This window comes from Oncorhynchus masou, chromosome 10 (assembly GCF_036934945.1).
Source record: "Oncorhynchus masou masou isolate Uvic2021 chromosome 10, UVic_Omas_1.1, whole genome shotgun sequence".
In the NCBI taxonomy this organism is placed as follows: Eukaryota; Metazoa; Chordata; class Actinopteri; order Salmoniformes; family Salmonidae; genus Oncorhynchus; species Oncorhynchus masou.
The window spans coordinates 21,925,144-21,943,542 of record NC_088221.1 but is presented as its reverse complement, the minus strand read 5'-3'; the positions used below and the strand labels follow the sequence as shown (position 1 = coordinate 21,943,542).

The 18,399-nt window shown below is 42.2% G+C and overlaps 1 protein-coding gene across 1 annotated transcript in view; it reads left to right on the top strand.

The window, feature by feature from the left end:
- Nucleotides 1-8,533: 8,533 nt before the first annotated feature.
- Nucleotides 8,534-18,399, top strand: part of LOC135547336 (parapinopsin-like) — a 39,616-nt gene continuing 29,750 nt past the window's right edge. Inside the window, exon 1 of the mRNA XM_064976252.1 lies at nt 8,534-8,900. Within this exon, the coding sequence (XP_064832324.1) occupies nt 8,534-8,900 (367 nt within the window). The remainder of the gene's footprint in view (nt 8,901-18,399) is intronic.

The following is an 18,399-nucleotide window of genomic DNA, read 5'->3' as shown; positions in this document are numbered from 1 at the left end:
AAACCACCCACCGCATCAAAGTATATAACTTGCTAATTTACATTCTCTTGAAAATATGGTAGATGAGCTCAGGGTGAGGATCTCCTTCCAGTGGGACATGAAAGATGGTAACATAATCTGTTTTACAGTCATAGTTTACGCCAGCTATTCTTTCTTTGGCCATACAGCCTGCTGGTACATCGCACGGACAAGAAGAAAGAACTCTCTAGGAAAAGCAACAGTGGATGGGTATGTTTCATGGTTAATAACTGATGGTGTGATTGTAACCGTTCAAAAGCTGAAGACCTTTTGTACTCCTGATCTGGAATACCTCACCCACAAATGCCGACCACGCTACCTCCTTCCAGAGAAGAGAATTCACATCGGTTACTGTCATGGCCGTTTATATCCCCCCTCAAGCCAACACCATGGCTGCACTCAAGGAACTTCACATCCTGAGCAAACTGGAAACTGCACATCCTGAGGCCGCATTTGTTGTAGCTGGGGAATGTAACAAAGGAAATCTGAGAAACATTCTTACAAAATTTCACCAACACATCTCACCTGTGCCACAGGAGCAGAGAAGAAGGTTGACCACTGTTACTCTCCCTTCCGATATGTCTACAAGATCCTCCCCTGCCTACCCTTTGGCAAATCAGACCACACCTCCATTCTGCTCTTCCCTGCCTATAAGCAGAAAACACCTGTGGAAAGGTCTGTGCAATGTTTGTCTGACCAATCGGAATCCAAGCTACAGGATTGTTTTGATCACGTGGACTGGGATATGTTCCGGGTCGCCTCTGGGAATAACTTTGATGACTACACTGACTTTGTCACTTGTTTCATCAGGAAGCGCATGAAGGATATTGTTCTTGCTGTGACGATTAGAACAAATCCAAACCAAAAACTGAATGCGTAAACCACAGCAATTAAACACGGTAAGGTGACAAGGAACATGGACGCTTACAAACAGATCAGCTATGACCTCCGTAAGTCTATCAAAGAGGCATAAATACATTACAGGGACAAAGTGGAGTCACAATTCAATAGCTCAGACACGAGACACATGTGGCAGGGATATCAAACCATCACAGATTATAAACGGAAAACCAGCCACGTAGTGGTCACCAATGCCTCACTCCCAGACGAGCCCATATCTCTCTGGGTCTTCCTTTCATGTGGCGGTCCTCATGAGAGCCAGTTTCATCATAGCGCTTGATGGTTTTGGCGACTGCACTTGAAGAAACTTTCAAAATTCTTGACATTTTACGGACTGACTTACCTTCATGTCTTAAAGTAATGATGGACTGTTCTTGCCATAGTAAGGACTTGGTATTTTACCAAATATGGCTATCTTCTGTATACCACCACTACCTTGTCACAACACAACTGATTGGCTCGCATTAAGAAGGAAAGAAATCCAACTATTTAACTTTTAACAAGGCACACCTGTTAATTGAAATGTATTCCAGGTGACTACCTCATGAAGCTGGTAGAGAGAATGCCAAGAGTGTGCAAAGCTGTCATCAAGGCAAAAGGTGGCTACTTTGAGGAATCTCAAATATAAAATATATTTTGATTTGTTTAACACCTTTTCGGTTACTACATGATTCCATATGTGTTATTCATAGGTTATGTCTTCACTATTATTCTACAATGTAGAAAATAGTGCACATTTAAAAATAAAAAAAACTTGAATGAGTATGTGTGACAAACTTTTGACTGGTTCTGTATACCTCACATGCAACCCATAATGAGACTAACCAATTAATGGACAAAGTCTATAAAAAGTATATCTGACTCCATTTAACATTATAGTAAAACCATGTGCAATCAGGTATTATGCATTTAGCTGGCTAAGATCAAGGAATGGTCATGAGAAGTGAATATCAAAGCAAGGATTATTTAATAACTTGTCAAATGAAGGGATTCACATACAAGGCATACAGCTTAAGTTATAAGGCAATACTGATATCAACAAAGCATAATTCTAGGCATATACTGTAGATCATAAGGTTAACTTAGAAGACAAAGCATGGACAAAGAAGAAAAAGAAAAAAAATAGAAAAATTAGAAAATATCATACAACATGTGTCCAATGGACAGGAAATAGCATAATAGAGAGAACAACAGACTTTCATTTAATTTCTAACATCTGATGAGACCAATGTAAATAAGACAGAATTCATGAGAGGACAATAAAACCCCTTTGCAAAGAGTTGTTTCAAGTTCACCCTGTACAGATACACGTTACCACAGAGATCATACATCCATATAGATGGCATCAGAGTTCTACTCAGAGGACAAGTTACAGATAGATACATAATATGGATAATATAGCATTATTCTATCACACATTCAATAGTCAGTCCTCTGGATACTATCGAGAGAGATACATTTTGGCCCCTCGGAGGGAGAAGGGCGTACTGACCCTTACTGGCCATTTGCCATGCAGAGAGACAGAGAGCAGAAAAATTAGGGGTGAGCCAACATTATCTCCAGGCCATCAGACTGTTGAAAAGCCATTGCATCCTGTAGTAAGAGACAAAGATGTGTACACGCTGTATCTGTATGGAGTCTGCAGTCGCTAGGGCAACGGGCCTGCCTGCTCCTTCTGTGTGGAATCTGGAGTCACTAGGGCAACAGGCCTGCCTGCTCTGCTCCTCAAAGAGGGGGGAGGAACAGACTGAGGGTCAGAGAATGGAGAGGAGAAAAACCCCAAGGAAACCAAGATAACTCATCCTTGACTTCTTTGACTTTTCAAACACTGCAGAATGCTAAAACTATATGATGCACCGTCTCCTTATTATTTCAGCCACTGAGCTAACTAGCAAGTTAAACCAAATACTCAGCTGGACTCACCAGCTCCCACTTTCTCCCATTGTGCTATTTACAAAAAAACACATAACTTACTCAACTGTTCTGGGGAACTACGATAATGGAACATTAGCGCTCATAGCCTACTGCCATGTGCGCATTGCTGCGCTTATAATGTGAAGAAATAGCATAACTATTATGCTATTTATTCACATTATAAGCGCAGCAATGCGCACATGGCAGTAGGCTATGAGCGCTAATGTTCCATTAGCAGGAAACCAACATTCTCAAAAGTGACCACAAATGCGATTATGCATGTAATGCTTTTATTATAAAGGTGCATTTCTATGGTGAAAATGAACTTCCCCAAACTGGACTCGCTGCTTATGTGAATAAACTGTAGCATTAAGATTTCCCTTCACTGGAACTAAGGGGCCTAGCCCGAACCATGAAAACAGCCACAGACCATTATTCCTTCTCAACCATACATTAAAGTTCACACTATGCATTGGAGCAGGTAATGTTCTCCTGGCATCCACCAAACCCAAATTTGTCCGTCGGACTGCCAGATGGTGAGGTGTGATTCATCATGCAAGAGAACGAGTTTCCACTGCTCCAGAGTCCAATGGAGGCGAGCTTTACACAACTCTAGCCGACGCTTGGCATTGTGCATGGTGATCATAGGCTGTGTGCGGCTGCTCGGCCATGGAAACCCAGTTCCTGAAGCTCCTGACGAACAGTTCACGTTGCTTCCAGAAGCAATTTGGAACTCAGAAGTGAGTGTTGCAACCGAGGACAGACTATTTTTACACGGTACACGCTTCAGCACTCAGCGGTTCCGTTCTGTGAGCTTGTTTGGCCTACCACTTCACGGCTCAGCCATTGTTGCTTCTAGAGGTATCCACTTTACAATAACAGCACTTACAGTTGACTGGGGCAGTTCTAGCAGAAATTTGACAAACTGCCTTGTTGGAAAGGTGGCATCCTATGACAGTGCCACGTTCAAAGTCACTGAGCTCTTCAATGAGGTCATTCTACTGCCAATGTTTGTGTATGAAGAATGCATGGCTGTGTGCTCAATTTGATATACCTGTCAGCATCAGGTATGGCTGAAAAAGCCAAATCCACTAATTTGAAGGGGTGTTCACATACTTTGGATATATAGTGTATTTCCATTTGTAGACATTACATATTTCTAAGCGCATGCAGAGCGGTGGGATTGAGAGAGAAAGGGTACCTTAGAGTAAGATATTAGGTTGAGGGAATGTTGATTTGTTTTTGTACGAGTCGTCTTTTATTATGTTGATTATGTATTTCTTATTTTGTCAGCTGTTGTTATTTCTGTTGTTTCTTATTTCTGTTGTTATTTCTTTACAGTCATGTTCAGCCAAATAGAATTTGGAGCAAATAAAGTTGATTGAATTGAACAGTATTTAAATGTGTGTGTCAGGGAGTGGTCTGGCCCTGTGGGACGATGTGGTTGTCATAGGGTAAACTGCCACAGTGCCACGGCTCTGATCCCTGCTGTATGTCCCTGTCAGCAATGGTTATTCTGTATTATGATTATTAAGATTATAATCCACGTGGGACCTGCTGTACTGAAACGGACATTCTGGTGCTTGCACTGTAGATACAGTACACACTCATGGACAAACACATGAATAAACATGGTCAGACAGATAAACAGACACAAACCCAGCTAGACAAACACAGGCAGGTGTTTAGTTTAGATGAACATGCATTTGTGTGTGGGTACATTGAGATGTAAGAGTTTGGGTCAGTGTGTAATGTGTGAAGGTTGAGTGGTTTACTGTAACAAATGTGTCATGTAACTGTTGTGCGAACTTTGATGTGGTAAATCGATCCTGCATTGTTGTATTTACGAAATAGCTCTTTTCCCCAATGTCAAATAAAATGATAAAAACCCACTAGTACCAGGTAGCCTCTGGTCACAGATAGATGTTTCCAGTTTTCAGAGTAAGAAGTGTGTGTTGTTTCAGGACACTTTCACACCCTGATCTGTTTCACCTGTCTTTGTGCTAGTCTCCACCCCCTCCAGGTGTCGCCCAACTTCCCAATTATCCCCGGTGTATTAATACCTGTGTTCTCTGTTTGTCTGTTGCCAGTTTGTTTTGTCCATCAAGCCTACCAACGTTTTTCCCTTTGCCCCTGTCTTTTTCTATAGTTCCTGTTTTCTAGTTTACCCGGTTTTAACCATTCTGCCTACCCTTACCCTAAGACTGCCTGCCATTCTGTACCGTTTGACTCTGATCGGGATTACTGACCTCTGCCTGCCCTTGACCTGTTGCACCTGTTCTAGTAATAAACTTTTGTTACTTTGACACTGTCTGCATCTGGGTCTTCCCTAAAACGTGATAGTACGAACTGGCCATGACTGACCCAGCAGACTCAGACCAGCCCCGCAACGTCATCTCCTCCCAAGGAGCCACCATCGGCTGGCACGAGGAGAAGCTTTATGGTCTTATGGAATGGTTCCAGACCTTGGCCGAACACCATGACCGAGCGTTGAACACATTGCAATTCCGCATAAACATTACAGGTTTGATTGAATTGTAGTCAAACTAAGCCTGAACCCCTATACGTCTAAGTTTTTCCTATACTTACCTTGCAGGTAAGACCTGGCAGAACAGGATAGACAGAGGTAAGAAACATAGTGGAGACTCCACTCAGCCTGCCACAGGGCTAGATTGAGCCGTTACCTATCCAGGCCTTTCATATCCTGGAGTGTGAGTCAGGATGTGCCAAGTGGGGGCAAAGGGTTGATTTAATATTGGGCCAACGCTATGGTACAATGTCTCCTCTCTCTCCCTCTTGCTTGTATCACTTCTTTAATTAAAGCTTACATGTCAGCCTCATACCTTTCATTAGTGCCTTTATCAAAGGCCTTCCGATTGGCTGACGTGTAAACTTTTTTTTTTAAACGATACGAGCAAGAGCAGTGTGCACATTTATTTCTTATTTGAAATCCCTCTTGACCTCTACTTGCCTTTTCGATGCATACTGGAGCACAATAATGTAGTGAGCGTCATTCCTCCTTGTTCTCAAAGCCACCTCTCTCTCTAAGGCTTACAGCTGGGAATGGAATTCACAGCATAGCAGCATCAACACTGGCACCAAAGCCTCTGGCAAGACCAGCTCCCTGTCTTCTCACATCTGAGATCTCACACACTGAGAACTGTGAAACCAGCAAGATGGCCTGAAGGCTTCCAAGCCAAAATGTGTCCTCAGAACATACCCAGCTAACATACGTAGCTAACACATTTGGTTCTTTGGAAGTTGTGGCAACGTTAATTTTTGTTTTTCCATTGGTTTTGGGAACGAAGCCATACGTTTCCTGACCAGTAAAACGTAATGTTTTTTTAAACATTCTGAGAATGGAAGTGAAAATTTTGCCTGTTCTGGGAACATAAATGTTTTTGATTGCAGGCAGGTTCTGAGAACGTTTTACTATGGTTCCCTGAAAGTTTTCCTGGGAGGTTTTATTAACCTTCTGAGAACATGACTTTGAATAGAACCATGAGGATATCAAGCCAGTGTCAAACCAGTTTGAGGGCGGCAGGTAGTCTGGCGGGTAGGAGTGTAGGGCCAGTAACCGAAAGGTTGCTGGTTTGAATCCCCAAGCTGACAAGGTAGAAATCTGTCATTCTGCGAAAGGCAGTTCCCCGGGTGCTGATTAAGGCAGCCCCCCGCACCTCTCTGATTTAGAGGGGTTGGGTTAAATGAGGAAGACACATTTCAGTTGAATGCATTCAGTTGTACAACAGACTAGATATCCCCCTTTCCCTAGAACAGCAGTTCCCAATCTTTTTATAGTCCCATACCCCTTCAAACATTCAACCTCCAGCTGCATCCCCCTTTAGCACCAGGGTCAGCGCACTCTCAAATGTTGTTTTCTGCCATCACTGTAAGCCTGCCACACACACACTATACAATACTTATTAAACATAAGTAAACATTTAAATAAATATTAAACATATGTATTAAACATAAGAGTGAGTTTTTGTCACAACCCGGCTCGTATGAAGTGACAAAGAGCTCTTATAGGACCCGGGCACAATAATAATAAATCATTTGGCTCTTATTTAAACATCTGACATATAAAACCATGTTTTTTTGGTCGAAAATGTTGAATAACTCACCACAGGTTAATGAGAAGGGTGTGTCTGAAAGGATGCACATAACTCTGCAATGTTGGGTTGTATTGGAGAGTCTCAGTCTTACATCATTTTCCACACAGTCTGTGTCTGTATTTAGTTTTCATGCTAATGAGAGCCGAGAATCCACTCTCAAACTCTCTTAATATGATTAGTTATTTATTTGACTAGGCTACCTGTATTTGACACTAGATGTAATACCCAGTAGGAAAATATAAATGGCATGTTTGAAAATGTGAAGAAAAACAATGTTTAAAAATATATATATATTTTTAATGTCAATCACATTTTTATTTGGCTAACCCCGACGGCATTGCGTGTCATTATGTTAATGAGGGACATTCCACTTTCCTTCAGAATTTCAATAATTTTATGAAAAACCTACTGTAGAATGTAACACAATGAAAAACAAAGGAATAATGGAATGGAGGGTTTTTATTAAAATAAATAAATTCGTTGCATGTGCGGAAGTGTATCCGAACACAGAATTCAAAATGTAAAAGCCACGCTCAGACTTACAAATATAGCAAATGAGAGTGCGCAAACTGGGTTCGTTTCTTGAACTAACAACTCTCTATAAAGTGTCTCTCTCTCACACACACACACACACACACACACACACACACACACACACACACACACACACACACACACACACACACACACACACACACACACACACACAGAGAGAGAGAGAGAGATCTGGCTATAATAAACTGCACCGTGCTAGCCCAGGGAACAGAGGACTCCCAGGCTCGCGCGCAGTGACTGATCATTAAATTCAACAGTAGCAAAGGAGCACCGTACACAATAACTGAAGCTTGGATTTAGATCACAAAGGCAGGCACATTTTAGAGTCGCCTGACCATTGAAGCAAAACAATTCCATGATATACTCTCTTGAACAAAACATAATACTCTAGGCAAAATAGATAATAGATACACGGTTGCACTCTTAGTGTATGTGGGTCAGCAATAATATGATGAGCAATAATCAATAATAATGTATTTTTTTAAATGTCCTAGCAAGTGGGTAAAATGTGCAAGACACGTTAAGTACCATTCGAGACTTGTGAATGAACTCCAAAGACTGCGCATAACCGCGATGGACACCCTGGACCAGCCTCGCTGCGCACGCTGGAATTGCCTTGCGACATTGCCACGCAGTTGAGATATCATATCCTCCAACCTTCACTAGACGTGTGGGACAGAATATCATCGTGTATTTTGTGAAATAGGTTTACTCATTTTAACGCAACTGATGCTAAAAGCTGCTCAAAACTACACTAGTACTGGAAATATACCGTAAAAGAATATTCAACAAATGGAAAATAAGAGTGATATTGCACAGTGATTAATGGCGTAGATTAAGCAACCAGCTGTACTTGTAGGCCTTAATGGAGGCCTGGACATTCCTGTGGAGCGCTGACGCTGGTGGCGAGATAGGGAGGGACATGGCCAGGTAATGATGGCGTGAGCTCCGTGCGCACTGCCTGCCGCAATTTAGCCAAATTTCCCCCAGCCAGAGTAATATGAAACTAGCCTTCGTGAACAGCAACCAGGATGATTTATGATCTGGCTGACCTCAACTATAGCCACAACGTGAGCGACGACCCGTTCAGCTTACTGGACCGGGAATGGAGCGACACTCCGAAAGAGACCCTCTCCAGGACTGGCTTCATCGTGCTCTCCGTGTTTCTGGGCTTGATCATGACCTTCGGCTTCCTCAACAACTTCGTGGTACTGCTCCTCTTCTGCAAGTTCAAGAAGCTGCGTACCCCGGTCAACATGCTCCTGCTCAACATCAGCGTGAGCGACATGCTGGTGTGCATGTTCGGGACCACGTTGAGTTTTACCTCCAGTATCAAGGGAAAGTGGCTCCTGGGCCGCCACGGCTGCTTGTGGTACGGTTTCATCAACTCCTGCTTCGGTGAGTCGGTCCGATGCCTCTCTAGCCTTCTCGCCTATAAAGGCTCATTGCATGCGCTGTGAGTGATAAGGTAGGGCTGCTGTATATTGTAGATTTAGCCAATGAATGGAACTTCAAACTTGTATCTTCGTTAAATCGTTCAAGTGTAATTTCATAGCCGTAAAACAACTTTCATGGATGGTGTAGCCTACCCTATTCATAGTTTATTTGACTGACCGCGCTGTAAGATTTTGAATATCTCCGGCAACTAAATCACTGGGTAGCAGCTGCTCATCCTCGAATTAAGTTTTAAGAAAATTATTCTAAATGACTTCAAATAAGTTCTTTTCACATAAATGAATAGCTAACCAAAATGTTGTTTCCTAAATTTGTCCCCAACGGAGCATTTCGAGTTTTATTTCGGGAGAGTTTGGCTCTGCATCGATGTCAATATGCGTAATGTGCGTAATAGTAACGGTACCCCACTAAGATACAAGTTGTTTCTGACGGTGAGACGTGGGTGTAGTGGTTTGAAACGCACTAACGCAGAGCAATACTGTGTAGTGAACACAAAGCCATAGCATACAATGGCATAACGCACTATATACTGTATACCATGTGTAATACGAACGTAGAAGGCAAAGGCTTTACACTAAGGATAAGAAGAAGAAGAAGAAGATGAATAGGCCTAATTGATTGGATTTATATATACATATTAACAAACATTTTAATATATATGTTTTTATTATTCTCATTCAGCAGAGCAGAGGTTACTGTCCTCAGTATTCCTATTCTCCCAGCGATCACAATAACACAAAAGTTCCTTGTGGACTATAGTTAGAGCTCTGACAAGCACTTAAGACTTTAGAGTTATTGTAGAGTAACTCTAAAGAGGAGGAGGGGGTGTTAGTGGTCAAGGATGGTTGAGAGGATATTGTGTTGTGTGTCTAGGCCAGAGTAAGGGTGATTTCTGAGATCTGATTGGCCCAGACATTGTGACTGACGGCTCGTGCTGTTTCTGGCAACCTGGTCACCCATGTATTATACAAGTCAGTATTCGAATTCAATCCATGTCTGAGGATGTCGGGAGGTGACTTGGAAACCGGCCACTAGGGGCAACAGTGAGCACTGTTACCTTCAAATAGGTTTGGGTTTTGTTGGTGTGTTGGGGTTGGCATATAGGCATTGGCATTTGTCTCTGGTGCTCAAGGTTGCATGTTCAAGTCCAGTGATAGAAAGTTGTGTGTATAAACAAGCTGCTGCTAGAAACCAACTCACAGTCTCATGTCAGAATTAGATGTTCCTCAAATATCAAAATGTTTACATTTAGTTATTAACTCTGAATGGTTAAGGTTTGGGATAGGCTTCAAACAGAAATCTCAAAAACAACTTTCTTTCGCTGTATTCAAACATGCAAATTGGTAGTAAAATAATGTGGAATTAATAAATAAACTTAACCATAAACACTTTGTTTGGAACCACTTCGAGACTTGACATTTGAGAAACATGGATGAATGTCTAATTCTGACGTGTGACTGAGACCTAGTCAGTTTCTGGCTGCAACTAAAACACCTGCAGAAGAAAACAAAAGGGAAACGTTCTGGCAAAAATGTATTGGTACAATATCCATTATTTTATGGAACTGATATCTGTATAAACATATTATTTTGAGATGATCCGGGAGTTTTGCGACGAAGAAGTTATGGACATCACATGCCTTGCACCAAAGTCAAGGGTAGGACAGAAACAGGCTCTCTGAATATAGATTCCCTTGTTCATGCGTGGTTCGGACGGACCAGTCATCAGCACTATCTGCAGTGCCTCTATTCAAATGACTCTCTCCTTACACACATCTAATATTTAATATTCTAATATTTATAAAATATTTTTATCTGGACACTTTCTGTTTACCTGGAATTTTTCCTTATTCTAGGCTACTACTTTTACCACTCTTAGTCTTAATCTTTACTACACTCACTGTTTAACACATGACCTCACATGTGAATCCTTAAAGAGATGAGTGGAGCTGGCTTAAGAGGGTGTGAACCATGCTGAATGGGTCAAGACAAAGGAGAGCTCTCCAGTAGGTACCAAAACATTCAAAGGCCATTTTCTCAAAAGTGAGTTTACAAGTTTATCAACTTTCAAAGCATAATTACTTTTCCATTGTTCCTCAAAAATCCAGTGTATGATATACCATTTTGTAGTTCCGTGTCTCTACTTTTATCCAATGTAAAAAAACACCATTTTTAAATTTTGCTACATAAGACCGATTTGAGCCAGTCGGTCACTGTAACTTTTTTTTCTCCCTTCTTTTTACGGACCTTCCCTGTAATATATTGAAGGGAATGTACATTTAAAAAAGTAAAACGTTTTTTAACAGATTTACACAGATTTATATCTGCTATATCAGCTTTAATGGACAGTCAGAAGGCAGGTTTCCATTGACTCAGGTTTGTTAGACAAAATCAATGTCATATATTATTATATACAGATCTCTGGACAGATACAGTTTTACGTCAGCTATGTTAGGTGAGATACAGACATACCGCAAAGACCGCATGAGAGAGGAAGCTACACAACACAACAACAAGGGACAGAGACAGTTCATGAAAGTATACCTCATCTACTTTGAAGAACTGCTACAATTATTTTGTCAGACAGCTGTGCAGCATAGGCTACTTAGGCAGGCTAGCCAAATAGGTTGACTAAAGACAGTACAGTATAGGGAACACATAGATTACGTTAGGTGTGGCTGGCAGACTGCTTCTGCCCGAGCAAAGATGAGATGATGACTTAAAAAAGGAATTAGGAATGAAAAATAATACATCATCAAAAAAAGTAAGTAATATAGACAACTGAAATATTGTATTATATCATAGTAATTTCCTATTTTCTACTGATGTGTAACCAATGTGGACCTGACAGAGACTATGGAATATTTTGAATGTTTTGGCAATTGAATTCTCATTATTTTGGACTTTGGAATTTCTATTTAAAAAAAAAAGCATTTAATGTATAAAAAAATGATCGAAACCAAAATCGAAAAACCGTGATTTAAAAAAAATAATCGAACCGAAACCGAACAGACCTCAATAAGCACTAATCGCTCAGCACTAAAGGACTTACACTAAGCAGTGTATTAATTTAACACTGAAAAGTATAGACCCGTATATGCACTGTACCAGTGTTAAATTGAACACTTTCAGTAGATTATGAGGAGCCTCCTGTGTGCAGTTGTCACGTCCTGACCATAGAGAGTCCTTATTTTCTATGGTAGAGTAGGTCAGGGCATGACTGGGGGGTTAGTCTAGTTTATTATTTCTATGTGGGGTTCTATGTTTGTTTTTCTATGTTGATGATTGTTTATGATTCCCAATTAGAGGCAGCTGGTAATCGTTGTCTCTAATTGGGGATCATATTTAAGTAGCTGTTTTTCCCACCTGTGTTTTATGGGATATTGTTTTGAGTTAGTGCACGTAGCATCTCTGTAGTCACGGTTCGTTGTTAGTTTATTGTTTATTTGTTTTTGTCTTTGCTTTGTTTCACTTTCTAATAAATAATGTGGAACTCAACATCCGCTGCGCCTTGGTCCGACATTTAGTCCAACGAACGTGACAGCAGTGCTTTATGAATAGTGATTAGCTAACAATCAGACTGCAGTCTCTTTCTCTGCTGGCAAAGGGCTGGGTTAGGTTCCAAACAGAGGACTCCCCTTCTCTCCTGCCCTTGCTCCCTTCATACCTTCCCTTGCTCCTTTCAGTCCTTCCTTTGCTCCTTTCAGTCCTTCCCTTGCTCCTTTCAGTCCTTCCCTTGCTCCTTTCAGTCCTTCCCTTGCTCCTTTCAGTCCTTCCCTTGCTCCTTTCAGTCCTTCCCTTGCTCCTTTCAGTCCTTCCCTTGCTCCTTTCAGTCCTTCCCTTGCTCCTTTCAGTCCTTTCCTTGCTCCTTTCAGTCCTCCTTTCAGTCCTTTCCTTGCTCCTTTCAGTCCTTTCCTTGCTCTTCCTTGCTCCTTTCAGTCCTTCAGTCCTTTCCTTGCTCCTTTCAGTCCTTCCCTCCTGTCCTCCCTTTCCTTTCAGTCCTTTCCTTGCTCCTTTCAGTCCTTCCCTTGCTCCCTTCATACCTTCCCTTGCTCCTTTCAGTCCTTCCCTTGCTCCCTTCATTCCTGCCCTTGCTCCCTTCATTCTTTCCCTTGCTCCATTCATTGTTGCCCTTTCTCACCTTAATTCCTACCCTTGCTTCCTTTACTCATTCCCTTACTCTCGTATTTCCTACACTTGATTCATTGCTTCCTGCTTTTGCTTCCTTCATTCTTGCCCTTGCTCTCTTCATTTTTGCCCTTGCTCCCTTCCCTCCAGCCTTGACAACTTGGAGGTACAAAACACGTCAACACGTGAGCACTATTATCCAGTCAGCCATTGAATAAAAGATCATTGGTAGGAGGTGACAAATGGCAAGTGAAGTGAACAAGTCTGAATGAGAAAAATTATGTTTGGGAGCATAGCATAGAAAATAGTAATTTCAATGCACTGTATTGGAGTGGGAGAGGTACTATGTGGAAGAGTACATTCTAATTAAAGTAGAAAGGCATTCCTGTAGGGCAAATACATTGAATTCCTCATGTTGAATGTAGTTCTCTAGGAGGCAGTTGTTTACATAATTATACACATGTACTTTCTTCTTGCTCTGCTCTCCACAGGCCAGTGTGTATACCTGCTGCCTCAGATGATTTTTTTCATGTTTCTGTGGCCTTGACTTCCTTCTGCGCTAATGTTCAAAAAATATGTGTCTGATATTCCTTAACACAAAATTGGAGAGAGAAGTACATAAGTGAGATTAAAAAAATTGTTCAAGGCAGTGTAGCAGCAAATGATGTGCTGCAAAATGAAATGGATTTGCATATCTACTACACACACACATACACGTTATCTAACTCAAACAGGCAGGGAATATCTCATTCTGCCAGAATACCATTATATAAGGAATATTCTCTGTTATATCCATCTTTCTCATTATTCTCACTTCCACAGTGACTGATTGGAAGTTCTCTAAACACAGTGAACTTATCTTTGGGTCTGGCTGCTTTTTCGACTTGTCGACTCTCACTACTGTAACATGTCTGTCTGTGTCTGACGGGTTCTCACAGGGGAAACTGGTTAAAGTAGCAGCTCAAACTCGGAACATGATCTATAGTCCAATTCAAATCAACTCAAACGTTATTAGTCACATGCGCCGAATACAACAGTGAAACAGTGCTTACTTACGAGCCCCTAACCAACAATGCAGTTTAAAAAAAGATGAGTAAGAATAAGAAATAAAAGTAACAAGTATTTAAAGAGCAGCAGTAAAATAACAATAGCGAGACTATACACAGGGAGGTACCCGTACAGAGTCAATGTGCATGGGCAATGAATGGTTAGTTCAGGTAATATGTACGTGTAGGTAGAGCTATTAAAGTAACTATGCATAGATGACAACAGAGAGTAGCAGTGGTGTAAGGGGGGGTAATGCAAATAGTCTGGGTAGCCATTTGATGAGATGTTCAGGAGTCTTATGGCTTGGGGATAGAAGCTGTTTAGGAGCTTCTTGGACCTAGATTTGGCGGTACTGGGCCACACGCACTATCCTCTGTTCTCTCCCTCTCATCTCTCCCCCTCTCTTTTTTCTCCTTCCCTCTCTTCTTCTCTTTTCTCCCTCCCTCTCTTTTCTCTCCCCCTCTCTTTTCTCTCCCCCTCTCTCATCTCTCCCTCTCTCTTTTTTCTCCCTCCCTTTCTTCTCCCTCCCTCTCTTCTCTCTCCCCCTCTCTTCTCTATCCCCTCTCTTCTCTATCCCCCTCTCTTCTCTATCCCCCTCTTTTCTCTCCCCCTCTCTTTTCTCTCCCCCTCTCTTTTCTCTCCCCCTCTCTCTTCTCTCCCCCTCTCTTCTCTATCCCCTCTCTTTTCTCTCCCCCTCTCTCTTCTCTCCCTCTCTCTTCTCTCCCCCTCTGTTTTCTCTGCCCCTCTCTTTTCTCTCCCCCTCTTTTCTCTACCCCCTCTTTTCTCTCCCTCTCTCTTTTCTCTCCCTCTCTCTTTTCTCTCCCTCTCTTCTCTCCCCCTCTCCTTTCTCTCCCTCCACAGGTGCATGTTCATTAATTGTTTATGATTCATTGAACAGGCATGGGAAACAGTGTTTAAACCCTTTACAATGAAGGTCTGTGATGTTATTTGGATTTCTACAAATTATCTTTGAAAGACAGGGTCCTGAAAAAGGGACGTTTTCTTTTTTTGCTAAGTTTATCTATTTATAACTCATGAACTGTCGGTCTCTGACTGTCTTTTTTTTCCACCAATTAGAAAATGTCTCACTTCATCACTCCATACTCTCCACTCCCTCACTCTCTGCTCTTTACAGCTGTACAATTTATTCCCTGTCCATTCTACATGTCACACAAACACACACACACACACACACATACACACTGATTGTTGTCACACACACACACAACCAGACACTGCAGTGATAATCTCTGTTTGCTCAACCAGATCATTGCAATGGAGGGATCTCAGCTGCAGGGGCAGATAAGTCTCTATAATGACATTTTATGGCCTTAGATATTGACACTAAACCTCCTTCACCCAACTGTTGCGGAAATACAGCTTTTTTGGATTCCATTTTGCAAATTCAATCAAATTGCACAGCAGGAGATCCGGGATGTTTAAAGCTTGGGAGCAGGAGATTATTGCCTGCTCTACATCAAAGTGCATTGTGAGTAATCAGCACAGGCCAGGCAGAAGAGACTTGGGAGCCCTCCCCATCAAAGAGTGGATGAGATACATCCTGGTTGTTTTTTCTTCAGGGTATATTTACCTCATTTCAGGTGCAGGGTAATTACAAAGATACAAAAAGACAGGAGAACACCTGTACACTGTTTACATGCCAAGAAAGTTAATTAAGCAACATTGGACCACTGGTAACCCAACAAAGCGACAGTGCTGGAGGATTTGCTGCACTAAAACTCTGAAAGCGTCTAAACAGAGAACAAAGAACTCTGTCTTGTGCCATGTGAGTTTTTCAGTCCTTTTAAAACTGAGTTATGCAGTCAGGAGAAATTATCATTGATAAGGACAAATAAACACAAATCAACTTAAACTAACACCAATAAAACTTGATTCTTCACAAAAGTGTCACACATTTTTACTATTCAGAAGAGAAGCTGTCGTTTCATATGTACCACGACTGATCTGGGTCTGAAGAATACTTTCTGGCACTGTACCTGAGCATTCTCGCCACGTGGTCTGAAGCCAATGTAGTGCCCTCTGTAGGCAAGAAACAGTGGGGTTATGACAGAGTGCTCTGTATTTATATGCACCACAGTATGCAGTTTTGAGAAGTATTTATTAGTATTATGTACTTTCCTGCAGTATGACACCATATTATGTAGTTTTATGTAGTAGTATTATGCATTTATCCCTACCTACGGGATACAACGGAGATACTGCCGGCTGCCAGGGTTTCCTCCTCAAACTGAACTGATATCTAGCCAAAGGCCTCCCCAGTACCATCTGACCGTGAAAGAGTTACGCCCTTTATCTCATGCCTCACCAGGAAAGCCCTGGAATGGGCCAGCGCTTGTATTAGGGAGGATGCGGCATTGGACCATTTTGAGGAATTCACCCGAAAATTCTGGATAGTATTCGACAAACACCTGAAGGCAAAGCAGCGGGCTGAGCTTCTCTATCATCTGAGGCAGGAGACGAGGAGTGCACAGGATTTTGCTTTGGAGTATAGGACCTTGGCTGCCGGCTGGATGGACCAGCAGTGTGCCCTCTGCGACCATTGAATGGTGCTCTAGCGGGAACCCCTCCGGTCTCCCTGCGCACCATCCCTCCCAATTCCATAGGTTCGTGAGAGAGGGTGCTGGAGGATGGAACACCAGACCCCTTCGACCAGCGGTGGACATGTCCATCAAGCTGGACAACATGGACATGTCCACTCAGTGGACGAAGATGGGGTGGTGTTCCAGGCCAGCTCCCGACGGACGTCCTCTCTCACGAACCTATGGAACGGGAATGGTGCGATCAGGGAGACTGTCGGGGTTCCATCCAGCGCCGGCACCATTCAAGGTCCAAAGCAAACTGCTGGTCGGTGCCGGGTTGGTTCCTCTGGGAATAGAGAGGGCAGGCAGGCATTTGCCTTCACCCCAGGTGGTGATCACCATTCTCATCCAGAGCCCTCTGCTGAACTAATGTTTGTCTCTGTCTCTTTTCCTGATTTTCTTTCACTGCATTCCCAGTATAGGCGCTAGTAGATTCAGGTGAGGCATGGGAATTTCATTAATAAAAGTCTAGCTCATAGTTTAGGGATTCCTATTGTTCCTGGGATATGCCTTTCCCTATTCATGCCTTAGATAGTCGACCATTAGGATCAGGGTTTATCAGGGAGGTAACCGCACCTTTGTGTAGATGGTACTGGGGAGGCCGTGGCTAGATATAAGGAGGAGGAAACCCTGGCAGCCGGCAGTATCTCCGTTGTATCCCGGGTAGGGATAAATGATTAGTCTTTTACTTATTGATTCTCCTGCATATTCTGGTGTCATACCCTGGAAAGTTTGTCATAACCCCACTGTTTCTTGGCCACAAAACTCATCACAGGGACTGCATATAATGCTCATACAGTGCACTCTGTCATACTTGTAACACTGCACTTGAACTTTGCAGCACTTTTGCCACATTTCAGGCTTCAAACATAAATATATAAAACTGTATTTTTTTGTGAAGAATCAACAACAAGTGGGACACAATCATGAAGTGGAACGACATTTATTGGATATTTCAAACTTTTTAACAAATCAAAAACTGAAAAATTGTTAGTTTAAAATTATTTGTGCCCCCTTTGTCTTTCAGTGATAAACTTCTCCAGAAGTTCATGAGGATCTCTGAATGATCCAATGTTGACCTAAATGACTAATGATGATAAAGACAATCCACCTTTGTAATCAAGTCTCCGTTTAAATGCACGCTTTCAGAGTTTTAGTGAAGAAATCCTCCAGCACTGTCGCGCACACCAGTGGTCCAAAGGTCCGAATTAACTGTTGTGAAGAAGTTTAAAGGGATTTGGATGTCTTTCCCAATGCTTTAAACATCCCAAGGACACTGTGCAAGCGATAATATTGAAATGGAAGGATGTATCAGACCACTGCAAATCTCCCAAGACCTTCTGCCTGGCCTGTCTAAACTTTCAGCTCACAATGAGTTTGATGATCAGAGATGCAGCCAAGAGGCCCATGATCACTCTGGATGAACTGCAGAGATCTACAGCTGAGGTGGGAGACTCTGTCCATAGGACAACAATCAGTTGTATATTGCACAAATCTGGCCTTTATGGAAGAGTTGGCAAGAAGAAAGCCATTTCTGTAAAGATATCCATAAAATGTCATTTAAAGTTTGCCTCAAGCCACCTGGGAGACACACCAAACATGTGGAAGAAGGTGCTCTGGTCAGATGAAACCAAAATTGAACTTTTTGGCAACAATGCAAAACGTTAT